The 22,084-nt window shown below is 44.0% G+C and overlaps 1 protein-coding gene and 1 long non-coding RNA gene across 2 annotated transcripts; both read left to right on the forward strand.

The window, feature by feature from the left end:
* The first annotated feature begins 8,360 nt into the window (after positions 1 to 8,360).
* LOC147908835 (uncharacterized) lies at positions 8,361 to 9,538 on the forward strand. Its single transcript, XR_015545945.1, has 2 exons — positions 8,361 to 9,093; positions 9,160 to 9,538. It is a non-coding gene; the product is annotated as an uncharacterized LOC147908835 (long non-coding RNA).
* Positions 9,539 to 19,553: 10,015 nt separating this feature from the next.
* LOC147908836 (uncharacterized) lies at positions 19,554 to 21,384 on the forward strand. The gene is made up of 2 exons (XM_087408760.1): positions 19,554 to 20,277; positions 20,720 to 21,384. The coding sequence occupies exons 1-2, from the start codon at positions 19,554 to 19,556 to the stop codon at positions 21,382 to 21,384; spliced, it is 1,389 nt and encodes a 462-aa protein (XP_087264886.1).
* The last annotated feature ends 700 nt before the right edge of the window (positions 21,385 to 22,084 follow it).

The following is a 22,084-nucleotide window of genomic DNA, read 5'->3' on the forward strand; positions in this document are numbered from 1 at the left end:
GTCACTAATCTGTCCCCTTCGTCGGAGGGGGACGTATAGAACCGGAACATCCGATCCCAATTGATCGGCTCGGAATTTAGTCGAAATGGGAGAGGCAGGAGTTGATCCGAAGGAGGAAGCGGGAGTGGGAATCCTTGTTCGTAAGGAGGAGGAGCAGGGAATCGTTGCTCAAGAGGAGGAGGGGGAGGGAATCGTTGCTCGAGAGGAGGAGGGGGAAGGAATCGTTGCTCGAGAGGAGGAGGGGGAGAGAACCGTTCCTCGAGAGGAGGAGGGGAATAACCAAGGATTTCTTGAATATCGAGGTCGATAATAGGAGAAGAGGTGAGGTCCAACGGTTGCATTGGTGAGTAGGAGATTTCTGTGAATTGTTCGACAGTCGATTGTGCCGGCGCGATTGTGGGTGGCCCTGGGGAGCGGTTCCGCCTACTCCTCCGGTTATAGGAGGGTCGTCCGCGTTTCTTGATAGTATGCACTACGAACCGACGAGTTAAAATTGAAGTACGTTCTTTGGAAACGCGTGTATGTGTATTCATGCACAATAAATGAGTTTTTCCATGCGGGGAAACGCGGGGTGGACTGTAAATAATTACGACTTACTTATTAGCTGTCCCCAAGGTATCGGGTAGGTTCTAACCGAGTGGCCAAGGAGATCCGTCGCCAGCGAAGAGCGTCTGAAGGGCAGTCGCCGTGGCGTATGGCTAACTTCAGTTGCGATTTGATTACAAGTTCACACTCGGACGGGATCGCGAACTGGCGTGATTAGCGCGGGTTATAATGATTTTCGGACCGTCCGAGACAATAAGTAACTAAGCGCGAACTCCACTGATGTGGACTGAATGGTTTAAAATTCTGTACTGACGCTCTGTGCTTCCGCGGGACCTCTATTTATACCCCGAAAAAAGGGTGTTGAGCCCTTTGTCTAGGATGCTAAGTTAGTTGCAATGTCACTCGGGATTTACGATTTTTATAACGTTCTATCATTGTTGATTTAAAGTATGTAGAATAGTTTCGAGAAGAAGAGAAAGTGATTTATGGTTAAAGAGCCAAGATTGCTCCAAGACGGATGACGAATTCTGTTATTCTCGCGGAAAATATGGCTAGATAAGCAGATGGTTACCATGCTACCATTGTCAGTTGCGAGTCTGGTTTCAGATAACGCTCCTGTTGGAAGTTATTTTATGCGTTTACGTTTTTTTTAAGTGCGACATGGCGCCTGTTTTCTAAGATAAAATTGTTAGTCAGTCTCGGATGATAAAGCTTAGATTTTTACTATTGCGTGACTTCGGTACATTTATAATGTCTTTTCAATCTTGTCTCTTTTCGGGCCTACATTAAGGTTATTATTCTTTTCAGGTTGATTGACATTTACAAGTTTTCGCGGTGCCTGTCCGATCCCTTTTTCAATTCTGTCAGTCCGTTATCAGAAGGCGCCGCTCGTGTCTTGTAGACGCCAACCATAGTCGCGGCGAAGAAAAAAATCGTGGCGTCTGTAAGAACGTAACAATACATTTATACATACGTTTATACGTACGTTTATATGTACATATATATGTTTATAATCGCTCGCGATGCTGACTTATCTACTTTTAAATAATGTGTGACCCAATAGGCAAAGGGACAAATATTTATATTTTCATAGTGTATATGTTACTATTATATATTATCATTATATTTCGTCATATACATTTCTTACATTTATATAAATATTATTATTATGTTTTTATGTAGCACCATTTTTTACATATTATTATTATTTTTCATTTCATGTATCATACATTTATATACGTATTTTATATCTGCATACTTCAAAACGAAGATGAAAGGGATAATAAAAATATTTTACATGTTTGTATACTTATATTGATTTGTTATATCTGTACAAAATATATAATATGAATAAAAATTTTATTTATCAAATGACATTGTTTTTGTGTATCCATGAATTGTACGATCCATCGAATTACCACCACTTGACGTACACCCTGTCTCCCTTCCTGCGCAATATTTTTTCCACGAGATACACTCTCCGGATGAATAGCGCGACGCAACTCGTGCTCGTAGAACGCTCCAGCGATGGATTTTCCGCGATAGTCCTTGAGTAGATAGATTACAGGATTGATACGCTGCATCTTAACGATCGTAAACACCTCGGTGGTCTAATTTGGCGTGTAATCCTTCTCAAAAACTATCTTGTACTTGCTCACGCATATCGAATTGTCTTGAATTACTTTGAATTTTATCGGATCTTTATACTGTGCCTAAGAGTCTTTCGGCGATCGCGGGAGTTACGTCGGCGGATCGCATGTCAATAGTGCGATGCTTGCGCCCGTTATAATCTGACATGAGAGGCGGCAGCTCATCCCACTTATAAATGCCGTAAACATCTTCCACATGTCGTTTTTGTCATGTAACAATCAGTGCCACAACGCAGAAATACAATCTTAAATTAAGCAACAATGAATAACGATTACAATGAAAATTTAAAAACCAGTGAAATGTCAAAATATAAAAAAATCGAATGTCAATAAGTATTCCGCCAGATGACAATAAGATAGGAATATTTGGATACTTCAGCCAACAGTAGATTAATTATGTCATCGATAAAATAGATTCGCCAAATTTCTCGGTTGAGATCGAGAATCCAATTTGTCACAGATTTGTATCAAACGATTTGAGAATTCATTAGTTACGAGTACTTTATAATATTCTGTAGAATAGATTTATGATCGTTACTTTGTTAAGATAATATATTATTAGTGTAAATAACTTATGGTTAATTTATATAAAATACCATAATCTAAATTCTCAATCAAAGATCCGATTAAGTACATTATTACTCTATCAAAATCAGCAGTACGGAAATGGTTCGTTCGTTTTTGTATTGGAAATTTCGATGTGAAAGATGAACCTCGCTCCGGTTGACCAATCCACTGAAAAGTCCGATGAAATTATGGAAAAAGTTGAGCGTGATAAGCATGTGAGCACTGTGGAGATTGCCAGGGAACTAGGCATCGACCACAAAACAGTTTTAAATCATTTACACAAAGCTGAATACAAAAAGAAGCTCGATGTTTGAGTTCCTCATGAATTGAGTGTTAAGATATAATGGACCGAATTAACATTTGCGATACGCTACTGAAACGGAATGAAATTGAGCCATTTCTGAAGAGAATGACTGATGATGAAAAATGGATCACGTACGACAATCGAATTCGCAAAAGATCGTAGATAAAGAAAGGAGAGAAGGCACAAGCAATCGCAAACCTGGATTTACGAAGAAGGTGATGTTGTGTGTGTGGTGGGATTGGAAGGAAATCGTTCGCACTATTATCGCCCGATCAAACAATTAATTCCGAACTCTACTGTGAATAACTCAAGAGATTACAATAAACAATTGAGAGGAAGCGGCCAGAATTAATTAATAGGAGGGGTGTCGTCTTCCATCACGACAACGCTCGACCACACACATTTTTGATAACTCGACAAAAATTGTGAGAGTTTGGCTGGGAAGTCTTAAATGCATTCACCGTATAGTCCTGACATAGCACCCTCAGACTATCATTTGTTTAGGTCGACAGAACTCTCTTAATGGTGTAAAGCCGGCTTCAAAAGAGGCCTGTGAAAATCACTTGAAGCAGTTTTTCGACCAGAAACCACAGAAGTTTTATCGCGATAGGATTATGACTCTGCCCCAAAAATGGCAACATATTATTGAAAATAATGGAGTATATTTGGTTTAAATAAATTAATTTTAATACTCTAGAAAAACACTTAAATTTTACTAAAAAACCGCCACGAACTTTTTCCCAATATGATTCCTATCTTATGACATACGGGATGATTCGAATAGAACGATAAATACCTGCCCGAGAACGTCTTTTTATGGTACTAATCTGAAATAATAATATTGTCTTTATTGATGACCAATAGATCCAAAAAATTCAGACAATGGTCTTCATATTCAATAGTGAATTTAAGTCTATTATGCTGTTCATTAAATGAATTTAAAATTTGAGTGACCTTTAGATGCAATCATAAAGACATCATCAACATATCTAATGTAAGCAGAAACCCAAAATTGTAAAGAATTTAACACTCTCTCTCTCTTTCAAATCCTCTATGACAATGTCAGAAATGATAGGAAAAAGGAGGGAATCCATAGGTGTGCCAAAAGTTTGTTTGTAAATAATCCTATTAAATGTAAAATATGTCGATGTTAAGACAAATTTGACTGCATTAATGAATTTATTTTTTAGTATGTTTGTGGCACCTTTAATCCCATCTTCCCACCAGTCCAGCGCAATATCTAATGGAATATTAGTGAACAGAGAAATAACATCTAATGAAACCATTATCTCTGTTTTGTCAATCGTCATTCCAGTTAATTTATTGTGAAATTTAAAGCTACATATTTTTTATTCTCTTTGCAGGAGGGATATTTTCAGAGATAATATCTTGCAAAAAATCAGTCGAATATAAAGCTGTGTTGATTGAAGAAACAATAATTCTAAAGGGAACGCCTTGTGTATTTTGGTAAAGCATATGCCTTCGGCAAGATGGAATCGCCGAAGATTCCATAATTCCTTATCCGAAATGATTCCCTTCTGATGCCATTTTTTTAACATTTAAGATTTTTTCCAATCATCATTTTTTTTAACCACCAAATATGTATCAGAATCTTTAATTAGTTCAATAATCTTGTTATTATAAAAGGTCCATATCCATGGCTATGGTTACGTTGTCCTTGTCCACTCGTGTGAAAAATGTGTCTTTGTTATTATTACACCATTGTGCCATTAACTTCAGCATCTTATTAATTTTTCTATCATGAATATTCAAATGTGGATTGTTATGGAGAAACTGATGGAATTCAGGAATGGCGATGTTCCTAATTTTCGATATCAATCCTAAGTTATTGCGATTGAAGCAGCTTTCAATATCCTTGATGAATTCCCTTTGATTTCTCTTTAATGTTGGAATCTGGGAGATTAAGTAAAATTTAGTTCGTTCTAATAGATTAAAAGAAATGTCTCTAAATTTGTCAGGTTCGATATTAATGGTGACCAAAGATTCATTAGAATCAATCAAAGGAATATTTTGGCTAGACTTTAACATTTTAGTTTCTTCTTTGTTGTTCCTAATATAGAAAATTTATCCGTATTGGTTGGATATCTTTGGAATTATCAAATTTTTTTTTCGTTATTAACAAAACTTCTTTTTATGTTTTAAAAATAGTCTTCTTTCACATTTAAAAAGGTTGTGATGATAGGATATGTTGCCACAGGTGGTCAGATAAAGAGTTGATAAGAGTCCAAGTAATGGAGGCTAATCTCTTCTGCAAAAAGCTAATTGTTTTAGAGATCAGAAATTTCAATATTAAGTAATTTCTTTTTTAAAATAAAAAGTGATCTTTTATATTTAATATACAGGGTGGGCCATCTATTGGTACGTTTTTGAATTTCGTCGTATGGCAACACCGAACGAGCTACAGACCCGAAATTTTGACAGTTTATTAGTCATACCGTCCGCGGCACGAAACAACATGTTTTCTCTTGAAGAGCGTTTTGAAATTTTAAAAACTTATTTTCAAAGTCAGTGCTGTGTCGCCGAAACTGTACGAATTTTGAAAAGAAATATGGGTCGTGATAGAGCACCCACCGAAGGAGCTATACGCAAATTGGTGAGGAAAGTTCGTGAGAAAGGGATGTTAGTGGATGACAGAAGTGGTCCCAGAGCTCGGACAGTGCGCACACCCGAGAATATTGAGGCTGTGGCCCAAAGTGTGAGACAATTCCAGCTTTGAAAAACAATATTACGACTGTTTTGAGTGAAATTGGCGCCGAGGTAGTCCAAAATGTCATTAATAATTGGGGTGACCGAATGGCATACTGTAAGGCCAGTAGAGGGAGCCACATGAACGAAATCGTTTTTCATTCTTGACGCGGATACTTTTAGCTTCACAACAAAAAAAAATTAATAAAAAATATCAATGTATGCTCATTTGATCGCATTTTTAAAAACGTACCAATAGATGGCCCACCCTGTACGTTCTATGATGATGCAAATCTAACGAATTTCTAAAAATATGATTTAAATGAACTAAAATGACTTCATACTCTTTACAATGTCTTAAAAATTTCAATTTAGAAACTGTCTCAATTAATCTGTAATTATAATCAATCCACTGTTTTAATAAAAAAGGTTAATTATTATCAGGTAATATTATTACTAAACAATAATCTAATATAATAAAAGTTAGTTATGTTTCTATCTTTGAACAGACTTCTTTTTACATTCGATTTTAATGACTTACTTTTATTTGACCTACACTTCACATCAGTTAATTTTCAAATGAGCAACAGTCAATATTTTTAATGTAGTTGTCATCTTTGATTGAGAGTTTAGATTATAGTATTTTATATAAATTATCGTAAGTTATTATTTGATTTTATACCTTTTATTCATATTAATAATATACGTAATTATCTTAATAAATCTATAAGGAGTATGACTTTGCTCATGCGGTTTTTTTCCGAAATTCGAGGCTTTATTGTAAAAAACTGGTTATACATTTATGATTCAAAGTATTGTCCATCGCTGGCCACTACTTTTTCCCATCTTTCGGGCAGCATACGAATCTCGCGTCGAAAAAACTGGTCATCTTTTGAGGCGATCCACGAATCGATCCAATTTTTGACTTCTTCATAAGACCGGAAGTGCTGGTCAGCCAGGTCGTGTGCCATTGATCGAAACAAGTGATAGTCAGAGGGAGCAACGTCTGGAGAATACGGCGGGTGGGGTAGGACTTCCCATTTCAACGTTTCCAAGTATGTCTTGACCACTTTCGCAACATGGGGTCGAGCATTGTCATGCTGCAAAATCACTTTATCGTGTCTCTCGTTGTATTGCGGCCGTTTGTCTTTCAATGCTCGGCTCAAACGCATCAATTGCGTTCGATACTGATCGCCTGTGATTGTTTCAGTCGGTTTTAACAGCTTATAATATACTACGCCGAGCTGGTCCCACCAAATACAGAGCATGATCTTGGAGCCGTGAATATTCGGTTTGGCCGTCGACGTGGAAGCATGGCCGGGAACTCCCCATGATTTTCTGCGCTTGGGATTATCGTAATGAACCCATTTTTCGTCCCTAGTCACAATGCGATGCAGAAAGCCCTTCCGTCTTTGCTTTTCAAGCAGCTGTTCACAAGCAAACAAACGTCGTTCACCATCTCTCGGCTTCAACTCGTACGGCACCCAATTTCCTTGCTTCTGAATCATTCCTATGGCTTTGAGACGTTTTGAAATGGCTGATTGAGTCACTCCTAATGATCTTGCCAATTCTTTTTGATTTTGACAAGAGTCTTGATCAAGTAATGCCTTTAATTCTGCATCTTCGAAAACCTTCTCTCTTCCACCGCTATGCTGGTCTTCGACGTGAAAATCACCGTTCTTGAAGTGTTGAAACCACTTATGACACGTTCTTTCACTAATAGCGGCTTCACCATAAATATTTGAAAGCATTCGATGAGCCTCAGCCGCAGATTTCTTCATATTGAAGCAGAAAATTAAAACCTCCCTCAAATGACAAGAATTTGGCTCGTAAACTGACATTTTCAATCGAGAATAACTTTATGATGCAGACACAAATCGACTAATGTTTCTTTTTGGATTATGTTGACAGATTTCCAAGTTTATTGTGTAACGTCTATGATCTATTTATTTCGATCACCACTTACCGCTAAAGCCATGTATACGAAAACCGAATGAGCAAAGTCATACATCTAATATTTGTTGTACAGAATAAATTTGTTGTACAGAATATCATAAAATACTCGTAACTATGAATTCTCAAATCGTTCGATACAAATCTGTGACAAACTGGATTCTCGATCTTAATCGAGGAATTTGGCGAATATATTTTATCGATGTAATTAATTTACTGAATTAAATATTCAAATATTTTTATTTTATTGTCATCTGGCGGGATACTTATTGACGTTCGAATTTTTTTATATTTTGGCACTTCACCACTGATAGTTTTTAAATCTTTATTGTATCCGTTATTGTTGGTTAATTTAAGATTGTATTTCTGCGTTGTAGCACTGAGGAAGGCTTTGTAATCCGAAACGTTTGTTGATTATATTAATTTAAAGTTAATTTAATTATATCTCGAAATAAGCCATGACATTGTGTTAACTTTTTAAATTTATAGTTTATTAATTTATTTTAACAAAGTTTTATTGATTGACGAAAATATAACATTTTTAACGAGATATGATTTATATTAAATTTTTTGTTTTTTTTTTCTTTTTATTATGTAATTCTTTATTTTACAATTTTAATGATTTTGACAGTTTTTAATTCTTATACAATAATTTATTGCGGTTTTTATCGATTTGACTTAACAACATATACATGTGTTTTGTTCGTCATATTTGCAAATTTGCCTTAATGATTATCATGTGACTTCTTACTTCGAGAATAGTTCATCTGAGTAACACGTCGTCATACACGGACGTTCTAAAAATTGTGATCTTTATATTTGATTTTAACAATTCTACTTTTTAAGTTTTAATATGTTCAACATAGCTTCAGTGCAATGCTTCATGTTCCGTGAGGGTAAGTCATTTGAATTGTTTACGCATATATCACTTTAATAAGACTTGTTTTTATTAAAAAATATCAAACTAACAACGCTGCATCTTTATCAATTTGGTCACTTAAGTATTATGGACATGTGAGCTAATTATACTTGTATCATTCTTGCTGACGAGGACAAAGAGAGTCGAACCGTTCAAAATAAAGAAGACATCAATCCAATGTCTGAATATTGATTATCACAGGTCAACATTTGATCTAAAAGGATACTCTGGAAGCGGACTGGTCCCAGTAGGTTTTTTGGGTCGCTGATTACGATGGGCGGGTTGGTTAAGCTTCATCAGGTTCAAGGTCATTTCAAGGTCAAGTGGAGAGAAAACCTTCGAAAAAATCCAAAAAAATTCATGGATATGTTTTTGAGGTCCCCGAATCCGAATCCATAAATTGTTTAAACCCGCGACCTATCCTAGAGGTCATACAAGGTCATTCTAAGGTAATTTGAATATAAAGCACAAACAAAATGTATTCATACATATCTTTTTTGAGTTTAGCTTTCCAGAATTTAGGTTTGGTTGCAACCAGGGCACCTCCCCGTGGTGACGGTGTGCAACGGAGTTGTCTCACTATCCGGCGAAGTCCCTGGGTTACGGCGATTATGCCGTCATGGCAACTAAACGTAGAAAATTTACGAGACAGGATTTCGGATACCCAGAATCGGCGGCTGGTCAGGGTGGGGAAGCGGGCCCGCAGGCGTCGTCATCAAGCGACCGTAGCTCTACAGTGGTGGAAAACTTGGCCTCTGTAGAGTCGAATGCTACAAGACATTTGTCATGTACTATTGACGTGAACAATTTTTGTATTGTTTGTGGGGAGTTTATTCCACAAAAGAAAAAATTTGTATTTTCAGATGCTTTGAAAATAAAATATAAACAACTTTATAGTATTGATACAAGTTCATTGGACAACTCATATACTCCCAAAACTATATGTTCGAGATGCCGTAGTGTTCTTAATGAAATTAACAAGCAAGTATTTTCTAAACCAATGATATGGAGATCCCCAACAAATCATGCTACCGACTGTTTCTTCTATTTAACAAACGTGAAAGGTTACAACCGAAAGAATAAAAATTTAATTTCATATCCACAAGTCAGATCTGTGAATTTTCCAGTTCCTATTCACACGAATACCAATTAGTATTCGACTTGTGGATATGAAATTAAATTTTTATTCTTTCGGTTGTAACCTTTCACGTTTGTTAAACAGAAGAAACAGTCGGTAGCATGATTTGTTGGGGATCTCCATATCATTGGTTTAGAAAATACCTGCTTGTTAATTTCATTAAGAACACTACGGCATCTCGAACATATAGTTTTGGGAGTATATGAGTTGTCCAATGAACTTGTATTAATACTATAAAGTTGTTTATATTTTATTTTCAAAGCATCTGAAAATACAAATTTTTTCTTTTGTGGAATAAACTCCCCACAAACAATACAAAAATTGTTCACGTCAATAGTACATGACAAATGTCTTGTAGCATTCGACTTTACAGAGGCCAAGTTTTCCACCACTGTAAAGCTACGGTCGCTTGATGACGACGCCTGCGGGCCCGCTTCCCCACCCTGACCAGCCGCCGATTCTGGGTATCCGAAACCCTGTCTCGTAAATTTTCTACGTTTAGTTGCCATGATGGCATAATCGCCGTAACCCAGGGACTTCGCCGGATAGTGAGACAACTCCGTTGCACACCGTCACCACGGGGAGGTGCCCTGGTTGCAACTAAACCTAAATTCTGGAATCGAAAGCTAAACTCAAAAAAGATATGTATGAATACATTTTGTTTGTGCTTTATATTCAAATGACCTTAGAATGACCTTGTATGACCTCTAGGATAGGTCGCGGGTTTAAACAATTTATGGATTCGGATTCGGGGACCTCAAAAACATACCCATGCATTTTTTCATATTTTTCAGACGGTTATTTCTCTACTTGACCTACAAATTTCCTACGAATGACCTTGAATGACCTCTAGGAGGGGTCGTGGGTTCAAACGAACTACGGATTCGGATTCGGGGACCTCAAAAACATACCCATGAATTTTTTTGGATTTTTTCGAAGGTTTTCTCTCCACTTGACCTTGAAATGACCTTGAACCTGATGTGATGAAGCTTAACCAACCCGCTCATCGTAATCAGCGACCCAAAAAACCTACTGGGACCAGTCCGCTTCCAGAGTATCCTTTTAGATCAAATGTTGACCTGTGTTACAAACGCGTAGTCGTCACTAATTGATTTTGATACGATCGCGTAACGATTATAATTGCTTGGTGGGAAATCCTGTGACGGAATCTGAGATTGAATTATTCAAAGTGCAGTGGCAGATGCCTCATGTTGCGTTAAACGAAATCAATAAATTATCAATGCTGCGAGCATTGGAAAGCGGTCGTTATCTGAGCATGAGTTTTCGCTCGTGATATCTGTAGTATTCTCTGTTACAGAATACGATTAAGTATTCATGGGCAGTCAAAACGACTCAACTTGAGAAGCCGCGATGTTATCTTTGCTTTGCAGACAGGTCGAAAGAATGTCATGTCAGCGTGTTCGACGATTGTAATTTGAGTAATGTAAAAGAATATCTTAATTCAGAATTTTATCCATACAATGATTTAAATCTTGATTTTAGCAAAAAGAGATACGCCGTCCTGTTTGATATGTACATTTTCGTAAAGCATATTATGGAATCAACTGCTTCGAAACGCTGCTCTCATTTAACGAGAAAGGCCTTTTGCGATCATTGATTGCTCGTGACAAAATGAATCCGTCAAGAATATCACTGTGGACGTACGCATAGAGTTTGATTGCAAAGAGAATGTGCCCGCCAATACTACCGCGTATTGCCTCATCATATTCGATCGTGCAATCGAGTACTGTCCGTTGTCCAACGTAGTGCGCAAGATTATATAAATTGCAAGGTCAGCAAATATTTAGAACTTTAAAAGGGAGAGAAAAACCGGGGAGAAGCACAAAAATTCTTAAAGAATTACTCGTTATGATCATACCAATGTTTGTGGATCTGCAAGGATGCATCGTCGAAAAAAGATTTATCGTCAAAGAAGTAACGATGCTGAAACAGGGAACCGTTTTCACACATTACATTTTTATGAGTCCCGTGCCATAGAAATTTTTGACAAGCTCCGACAGTTTTTGCGCTTCCTGAGTGTTTATCAGCATGAATTGCTATGGAAGGATGGGATGGTCCCGTACAACGAAGCGAAATGCGTGATCACGGTAGTTGTATTTAAAAATGATGTTTTTGTGTATGTTAAGAGACGCGAGAAACGAATATATATATATATATATATATATATATATATATATATATACATAGTGCGACAAATATGTTCCCGGACAGGGCCTGAAAATCATAATTGAAACAACAATATGCATATTTTTTGGTTTTATTATTCAAAATATTCTCCTCTGGCTTCAATACACTTGTTACAGCGATTCAATAGTGATTCAAATGCATGTTCTAGCTTAGTTTGCGGAATTGCCTCTAGTGCCTGTGTAGAAGCTGATTGGATGGTCGGAATGTCATCAAAAAAGCGTCCTTTCAATTTCAATTTCAATTTTTGGAATAATGAGAAGTCGCAGGGGGCCAAATCAGGTGAATACGGTGGATGGTTTAACACAGAGACATGATTTCGAGCCAAACATTGACGGACAATCAATGAAGTGTGACTCGGTGCATTATGTGTGTGGAACAAACTTCGCACAAACCTTCATGTAATATGGTTCGAATCGTTTTTCTACTGATATTTAAAGCCTCCTCCATCATTTTCAATGATACATTGCGATCGTTTGCAACAAAATCACGTACCTTTTCGATCATTTCGGGTGTTCGAACTAAAATTGGCAGTCCTGATTTTTTGTTATCTTCAAGGGTCTCTCTGCCTTCCAAATAACGCTTATGTCACTCAAAAACAACTGTACGACCTAGACATTGACTTGTAAACTTGTTGCGTCGATCGGAATGTTTCTGATGCACTTTTACCAAGTTTTGCGTTAAATTTAATCACTGCTCTTTGTTCCATATTAAAATTTCTATCTCGACTAAAATCTTGTTTAACATGAACTGTCATATCTTCGTTATATGTCAACCAAAATGAATGAAACTATGATAGATGATAGCAAAATGTTCAACCTTTAAAATGCATGTTTGAACGCACAGATGTCGCCACTGGTTGCTGAGATATGGTTTGTGTCCGGGAACATATTTGTCGCACTGTGTATATAAATATATATATATATATATATATATATATATATATATATATATATACAGCACATGAAGTTGGAAAGGAACTGATATCAGTCTGGTAGCTGTTTATAGTTGTTAAATATAAGTCTGATAGCTGTTTATAGCTGTTAAATATAAATCAGATAGCTATTTATAGCTGTTAAATATCGGTCTGTTAGCTGTTTATAGCTGTTAAATATCAGTCCGGTAGCTGTTAAGTATCAGTCTGATAGTTGTTAAATATCAGTCTGATAGCTGTCAAATTTTAGTTCTATTTAATAGATATACGTTTAATAGATATACGTTATTGTGCTTCAATACGAAGTGCTGCAAGTGACAAAAATGTTGAGAAATCTTTCGAGCGCGCCGTCTTTTCGTATATTTTTGGCTGAGGCATACGCTTTTGTTCGAGGCATTATACTTTTACCACTATATTGATGATATGACAATCTAATAACTGATGATCTAATTATAACTGATAAATACTGAAGTTTATTCGTGGAATCGTTCAAACGCGTGATATCACGTCACCAATTGAATGAGATGAATTGGATTGGGATAATAATTTTAGACACAAAACAATCATTAATGAAAAGAAGAATTTCTGAAATGATATATATTAAAGGCCAAATAAGTGGTATCAATAAGCAAAGTGACACTGAAGGTTCGCCTGATGTTTATCTGCTTCTTCTTAAGAAAAATCTCTCTCACATGTAATAAATAATTCTAGAACTTTCTAAACTTTTGACTTATACATATAAATAAATAGTAACATATATAATATGACAAATAACAACACACAATGTCACGACAAATTTCCATCTATGCAAAGGATGCTTGAGATTCATTATTTTTTTGCTGTAAAACAGGTAACGATTCTATTCTCACACATTTCGATTAGAAGATATTAATGATACATAAATTTGTTAAATTAGAATCTGGAAATTCTCGTTCTACACTTTTCGTGATATGACTATTGGCGGTGTATTATTGTACGAGGCATCTTCACATATGAAAGAACACGTTTATATATATAATAATTATATCATACGACGGTATTTAATGTCAGCTATATGTAACTCTGCGTTTTAAGAATATTGTGAATTTACTGGCCAGGATGGCCAGATTGTGGCCGAAACGTCTAATGTTTTTATTAATGTAATGATAATTCAATATTACAAACTATAACTTGTGCGGTGGTTTTTTATGCTCTCCTTTTCATATATTTTTTTCAGTTGAGGTATAAATTTTTGACCGGAGCATTGTACTTTTGCTGCTAATATAATGCATTGATCTAATTATAACTGATAAAAATGCTTTATTCATCGTTCGATCGCGTGATATACTTTTCAGTGTAAATTTTGATCAATTGTTCTTTTCTTGGAATGGTATCGTATTCCACGAACATCTTTACTGTATAACATCTCACACAGCCCCGCGGACAATCAGTCTGTCAGTCTGTTAGTCTGTCAGTCAATCTGTGCGAGATTTTTATAATGGCAAATATTAATAACATGATTCAGTGTGCAAATGTGATGGATGCCCGGATGCGCTTATTAGCGCAAAAGACCGAGGCCTTACTCGAGCGGCTGATGATCTTATGAAGGACTTCTACAATCGAGATACCCGGCGGCTTTACTGTAAATTTGGATATGGACAGCGCTGGCAATCCGTTGAGGCAAATGTAAGTATTTTATTCTTAATAAATTAATTAATTAATCCCTTGCCCTATGATTTACGTTCTGATGGTGCGTGTCATGATCAATGTTTGCGTTTGGCTTGAACGACGTACCACGGTTCTCATGATATCCATGTTTCATGTGATATTGTGTTCTATTAATTTAAATTATCATTTTATATTTTTATTTTTCTGTTCCAGACATAGTACTGCGGACATCATCGCGCAGTTGAATGAAGTATTTGATGAATTAATAGAGAATATCTGACAAATGAAGGAGTAGGAGGAAGAGGAAGCAAGCCGCATTCACCGACGGTTGGTGCGAAAAAGGAGGCCAGACCGCGATGATGACAACATTGCAATTATATTGGAGTGGAGGAGAAAGACAATTGGATTCAGAAGATGACAAAGTTGCGTTTATATTGGAGCGAAGAGATTAAAAATATGCAATATTATATAAATATATATATATATATATTAGGGATACAAATAAATTCGTGCGGTTTTTTCTCGAAATTTGGGGCTTTATTGTGAAAAACCGGTTACAATGTAATCAGAGTCACTTCCAATGATAATGCAAGCTTTTCTTGCGTTTGACATGGATCTTCATCGAGTAATGCCTCTAATTCTGCGTCTTCAAACTTTCTTGGACATCCGGCACGCTCTTGGTCTTCCAAGTCAAAGTCACCACTCTTAAACCGTGCAAACCACTTCTGACACGTTAGCTCAGATAGAGCATGGTCACCATAAACTTCCACTAAAATACGATGACTTTCGGCAGCACTTTTCTTCATATTGAAGTAATGCAGTAAAACTCCCCGCAAAAACACTTTATTTGGTAACAAAGTTCGACATATTTGATGAAGTAAAAATATTGTTGTTTACAATTCGAACAAATGACACATACTGAACTTAATACCTACTAATGACAGTTATCCAACGCATACTTAGAAATACGGAACGGTGGAATGAAACAGTAGTTACGCCATCTCTTTCAAAACCGCACGAACTTATTTGTACCCCTAATATATATATATATATTTATATTATATTGCATATTTTATTTTATATATATATAAAGTAAAATGAAATATACATATACAGATTAACTCATTGTTGACATTTTTGCTTTTTTCTTTCATTCCTTTCTTCTTTCCTATCTTTGCCGTGTCGCGTTACGTTCGATTGTACCGAAGCTCTCGATAAATCGCACTCTTATTATTGTGCAGTGCAAATAATTATTAAAGGAAGTTAATAAAAATAAAAATAAAATAAGATAAAATAAAATACATAAATAAATAAAATATTTTGCGTGCGAGAAGAAGATGATGACACATAAGAGGAAAAATGTTAAGTATTAATGGTAAGTATACATCGTAAGTATAGCGCGCGGTGGGGACCGCGTCCGGAGGCGGCGGTGAAGGTCAGTCGCGGCAGTGGCCCCCTCGCGGGCTGCTACCTTGTCATGGTGAGGGGGCTCCCCCACGGGGAGCTTGCGGCACGTGGGAGTCTAAGAGCAGCCTGTACGGACTCCTTCCTCACGGGGGGAGTCTGTACACCGGGTCCGGCACCCTAAGGGAGTCTCCTCTCCTCGTGGGAGGGACTCCTGAGGGTCTCGTCCTTTCGGAACGGGTCCCCAATGTGCCGGTAGAGGTTGGCGGCCCTGACTTCAATCGCCCGGTGGCACGGCACCGTTAGGGGGAATTTCTATTCCCTGCCCGTGCGGATGTGGGCTTCGACCCCCCACCGCACCCGGGGTCCCGTGGGGCCCTCCCCTCCCCCCTTTGGGTTGGTTCCCTCGGGTCCCGGGTGTGGGTTGTATCGAGCGGGTGCTCCCGCAAGGCGGATCGGCCCATATGCTGGGTGCTCCTGGCTGCGGGCTGGCTCATGCCACTGAGCGAGGGAGGGGGTCCCTGAAAGCTTCGGCTCATTGCACCAGGGGTCCCTCTCTCCCGCCTCGAGAGGTGCGGACTCTGTTCGTAGGGAAGGACGGGGCCGCGCGGACTTCGGTCCGTCGCGGAACCACCCGTCCCTCTCGGCGGAGGGGGTCGCGAAGCTGCTCGGACGTATTCCGAGGCAGAGCGCGCGATCCCCACCCCCTCCGGACCGCTCGGACGTATTCCGTGGTCGGGGCCGGGGGAGCGTCGAGTAGTAGTGCACAGTGTCTCCGACGGCATCCCTTCCGAAGCGGGACACTGGGCAGCGCACATTACGCTGGTCGCCACGGCGGCTAGGGTCCGGAAGGGGCGCCGCTTCCCTGACCCGAACCGTCCGTGGGGCCGCCCGCAGCGGTGCTCTCGAGGCGAGGGACCCCCGAAACTCGTGAGTGGACTTGCACCACATCCACTCACGGGGAGTAAGGGGCTGGAGGCCAGTGTCCCCGATGATACATTCCGGGGATCCGTGCCATATGCCAGCTCCCCGGGAGAAGTCGGGGCCCCTTTTCCTGGTGTTCCGGGGGAGGGGTGACGGTACACCCTGGCTGGCGGAGCCGCTGCGGGCCGTGGGCATAACCAGAAATGAATAGCTCAACAATCAATAACGCGGACGAAATACGCTCTGCAAAGAGCGTAGAGCAGGAGGCTCGCCCAACTAAGGGCGAAACGGAGGGAAGCAACTCTCGAAAATCGCGTCCCGGCCCTGCCTGCAGCAAGGTCGGGTCGCGCGCCGAGGCTGCCGCCTCTGAGAGTACTCTGTCGAGGGCCGAATCCATGGCCTCGCTAGAGTCCCTTAGAGGAGAAAGCCGGAAGAGGCCGAATTTGTGGTCTCCACCTGAATCCGAAGCAGAGTCCACGAAACGGTCAAGGGGTAGGCCTTGAATCCTGAACACGCCGGCAAATATACGGCGGAGGCTAGGGCGAAGAAGGCCGACAAGGCAAAGGCCCGGCAGCTGAGGAGGGACCACCGAGCCATAATAGACCCGGATGTGGAGCCCTCCTCAGCGTCCGCTAAACGCGCAAGGGACAGAGCCATCGACCTCGCCATAGAGTTCGATCAGCAGCCTTTGCGATCGGTTGCCGCGGTTGTAACCCGCGAATTGGCAACCATCGCAAAGGCTGTCGAGAAGAGCAAGAACATAAAAGGAGACCTCGTAAGGGATCTGTGGGCAGCCTTTTCAAAGCTGTCCGCAGCCCTGAGCTCGGTTATGGCGAGGTCGGGCAATGGCGACATGCCGGCCGAAGATGACCAGCTTCATGAAAGCTCCAGGGCCTGGGTGGAAGAGAAACGGCAGCTCAACCAAGAGTTGGTGCTCCTCCGCTCTAGAGTTGCGGTCCTGGAGCACGACAGGGGGAGGTCTACCTCCCGCTGCACGTCCGGCAGGGACAGGGCGCCGGGGATGGAATGGGACTCGACCATGGAGTGGTCGGGTCCCGATAGCCTGACCGGCGCCCGCAGCCCGGTCAGAACGCGGAGAGGAAGAACCGCGGAGGGGGAGGAGCCGCGGCCGCGCGTGACGGTCACGGAGGAGGACCTGAAGTCCCCATACTTCAGGCCTCCACTGCAGGGGATTTCAAAGCAGTTGAATCCCCCGGCGACCGTCGCGGACAAGGTCGCGTCTGCCGGTAAGAAGTCCCCTGCGAAAAGGAAGGGGAAGACCGACGGACGGGACGACGGGGACGTCCGTATAGAAAGGGTCCTCGAGAGGCTCCTCCCCCGCCTCCTGAGAGGGATGGGGGTGGTCCCGATGACGGCAAAGGCATCACCCGCCAAGCGGGGCGGCCAGCCCCCAGCTAAGCAGGGCGACCAGCCCCCCGCCAAGAAGGGGGCGAAGATCACTCCTAAGTCCGGTGGCAACGCGCCTGGCGTGCCCACCTCCGCCACGAGGAGGAACTCGCCGCCCCTCGCGATCTCCCCATCAGCTGGGGACGGAGGGCGCGTGGCGGATGCCAACGAGGCGACCTGGGCACGGGTCGTTTCGAGGGCGGCGAAGAAGGCGGCCACCAAGGCGGCGAAGGCCGCGGCGGCTCCGCCCCGACCGACGCCCAAGAGCGCCAAAGCCCCCGCGGCCCCCGCTCCCACCAAAAAGGGGAACGGTGGGAAAGCGGGCGGGACGGCGAGGAAGGAGAGCACTGCCGCGAGGCCTCAAGCCTCCGATAAGAAGGCTCCCCTTCCTAAGCTGAGGTCGCCCAGCTCGGCGGCCATTACCGTGATCTGTGCCGACCAGCTATCAAGAGGTGGTGGGGAAGGCGAGATCTTCGATCTCCCTCAAGGATGCGGGGATCGAGGATCTCCGACTCAGGAGGGCCATTACAGGGGCCCTCATTTGGGAGATCCGGGGCCCGGAGAGCCGCGCCAAAGCCAACAAGCTGGCGGAGAAGCTATCGTAAAGGTGTCCCGTCCGTCAAAGACGGCCGAGGTGCGGGTCTCCGGGTTGGACAACTCGGCAACCCAACAGAGGTTGCCGAGGAGCTGACAGGGGCCTGCGGGCGACTCCAACCGGAGTTTAAGGTGGGAGGAGTCAGCAGGGCTCCCAACGGGCTGGGCACATGCTGGGTGTGGTGCCCCGTAGAGGCGGCCAAACAATTAGTGGCCGCCTCACGAGTCAAGGTGGGGTGGTCGAGCTGCAGAGTGGCTCTATTGCCGGCCCGGAGCCTCCAGTGCTATCAATGCCTGGAGGCCGGTCACGTGCAGCAAAAGTACACGAGCACGATTGATCGATCCGGGTCGTACTACCGGTGCGGGGGCATCGGCCACGCGGCGCGTGAGTGCCGCGGTAAAGTCGATTGCCCCGCGTGCCGTGGGCTCGGCCGCCCCTCGGGGCACCGGATGCGCCGCCGCTAAAGTGAAGAACAAAAGGGGGAGGGGGCAGAAGCCCAGTAGCCCCCCCAATACCGCCGTCACGGGGCAGACCCCCGCGGCGGCGACAACAACGGAAGCGCCATCGGCCGTGGTCGACGTAGAAATGACACCCTCCGCGGCGGTCAAAGAGGTGGTCGACGGCGCTAACGTCGGAGGGGGCGAGGGACCAGTTAATGTCCTTCGCCCTCGCCGAGACGAACCTCAACCACTCGGCCGGGGCACAAAGCATGCTTATGCAGTGCCTCACCGAGTGGGGGGGGGGGCTTGGCCATCACCGCAGACCCATACCGAATCCCGGAGAGTCACCCCAACTGGGCGGGGGACTCACTGGGACGGGTGGCGGTGGTCAGCCGGCACGCGCGCGACATCCCGCCGATGATTCCTATATCGGCGAAGGAGGGGTTCACTCTAGTAGAGTGGGGGCCCATGTGGCAGGGTGCTACTTCCCTCCTCGCCTAATGAGGAGGGAATATGAGGACGCCCTGGAGTCTCTGGGGGAGCACATCCGACGACGCTTCCCCAGGCCTGTACTGGTGGGTGGGGATTTCAACGCCCACGCGTTGGAGTGGGATTCCCCATCTACCGACTCCAGGGGCGACAGCACCCTGCTGTGGGCGGCGAGGCACGGCCTAGTCCTTCTGAATAGGTGCCGTGCCAGCACCTTCGTGGGGGCCCGGGGGGAGTCCATCGTCGATCTGACATGGGCGACCCCCGCGGCTGCCATCAAGATACGAGGATGGCATGTGGACGTCAGCTCCCTGGGAGAGCTTACGGACGGACCATCGCCTGGTCCGTATGGAGTTGGTGTCCACCCCCGCAGAGGTGTCACGAAGTCGCCGCCGACACGAGATGGAATGTCGATGTGCCCTGCGCAAGTTGGACCCCAGCGCTCTCGAGGTGAGTCTCCTCTCCTCCACCTGGCCGGAACGTAACCCGGCCCGCTCGGAGGAGGAGGCCGAATTGCTCGGGGACGCCATGTCGCGCGCGTGCGACGCGTCGATGCCCCGCTGTCGTCCTGTGGCGAGAAGGGCAGTCTACCACCACCTCTGGTGGTCCGAAGAGCTGGCTGAGCTACGACGGGCCGCCATGGCTGCTCGAAGGACGTATACTCGCCGCAGGAGGCGGGGCACCGACGCAGAAATGGAAGTGGCCGCCGGGGCGCTCCGTGATGCAAGGAGCGCCCTTAGGGCGATCATTAGGAGGGCGAAGGCCGACACCTGGCGCGAATTCGTCTCTTCCCTGGACAGGGATCCGTGGGGGAGGCCCTACAAAATTGTGACGAAGCAACTTCGTCCGTAGGCTCCCCCGATAACGGAAACCTTGGACGCTCAATTCCTAGAGGACGTGGTGGCCGCCCTCTTTCTCAATAAGGAGAGGGATATTCAAGAGAGGGTCGGCCTCCCGTCCGGATGGACGGAGGAGCTGAGCGTCACCGGGGAGGAGATGACGAAGGCCTTCGCCCGCCTTAAGGGGAGGCCGCGGGCGCCCGGACCCTCCGGCATTCACGGCAGGGTCTGGCTCGCCGCGGCCCCTATTGTGGGAGATCATCTGAGGCAGCTCTTCACGAGCTGCCTCAGAGTAGGCGTCTTTCCCAAGTCGTGGAAGAGAGCCAAGCTTGTCCTCCTACGCAAGGAGGGCAAGCCGGCGGAGAGTCCCTCCGCTTATAGGCCGATATGCCTGCTGGACGAAGCGGGGAAATTGCTGGAGCGAGTCATCGCTGCCCGCATCGTCCGGCACCTGTCCCGGGATGGTCCCAATCTATCCCGCGGTCAGTACGGCTTCCGGGAGGGCCTATCGACCATCGATGCCATTAGGCAGGTCAGAGCCCTTTCGGAGCAAATGACCGCGGGAGGGAAAGTGGCGTTGGCGGTGTCCCTGGACATCGCCAACGCCTTCAACAGCGTCCCGTGGGGCCAGGTAGTGGGGGCGTTGAAAGGACACTATCTCTTGCCCCTCTACTTGGTCGTCACTGTTGAGGACTATTTCCGGGACAGGAAGCTGTAGTTCCATGATAAAATGGGACTCCAGCAGCGGAGGGACGTGTCGTGCGGCGTTCCACAGGGGTCCGTGTTGGGACCCCTACGTTGGAATGTCGCATACGACCATGTTCTCCGCGCGGCCCTATCCCCTGGCTGCCACGTCGTCTGCTACGCGGACGACACGTTGGTGGTGGCCGGAGGCACGACCTGGAAGAGAGCCGTGAGAACGGCGAATGTCGCGGCGTGTGTGGTCGGCTTCATAAAGGAGTTGGGCCTGAGGATGGCCCTCGCTAAAACGGAAACCTTGTTCTTCCACGACGGGAAGAGCGGGGTGCCCCCTCAGGCACACATAGTGGTGGACGATGTCCGCGTCCCGGTTGGGCCCACGATCAAATATTTGAGCCTCACCGTGGATGGTTGCTGGGGCTTCGTCGAACATTTCGACGAGCTAGCCCCGCGGTTGGGCCGCCGAGCAGACGCTCTGCTCGGCCTAATGCCCAACCTCCACGGTCCGAACGAGTCGGTCAGGCGGGCATATATGCACGCTGTCCTGTCTGGGGCCCTTTACGCCCCCCCGGTTTGAAGTGGGAAGGCCCTGGCCAGCCTCCGCATCCAACAGAAGTTGCACAGCGTGCAACAGCGGCTAGCCCTTCTCATCTGTAGGGCCTACAGGACGGTGTCGTATGCGGCTGCCATGGTCCTCGCGGGGATCCCCCCTGCCGAGT

Source organism: Acromyrmex echinatior, chromosome 8, assembly GCF_024713525.1.
Source record: "Acromyrmex echinatior isolate Ae372 chromosome 8, ASM2471352v2, whole genome shotgun sequence".
In the NCBI taxonomy this organism is placed as follows: Eukaryota; Metazoa; Arthropoda; class Insecta; order Hymenoptera; family Formicidae; genus Acromyrmex; species Acromyrmex echinatior.

What these genes read in the sequence shown, in the direction of transcription:
- LOC147908836 (XM_087408760.1), top strand. Translation starts at nt 19,554, where the DNA reads ATGTCCTTCGCCCTCGCCGAGACGAACCTCAACCACTCGGCCGGGGCA. An exon ending in TGGACCCCAGCGCTCTCGAG is followed by an intron (nt 20,278 to 20,719) that starts GTGAGTCTCCTC and finishes CTCAATTCCTAG; the next exon opens with AGGACGTGGTGGCCGCCCTC.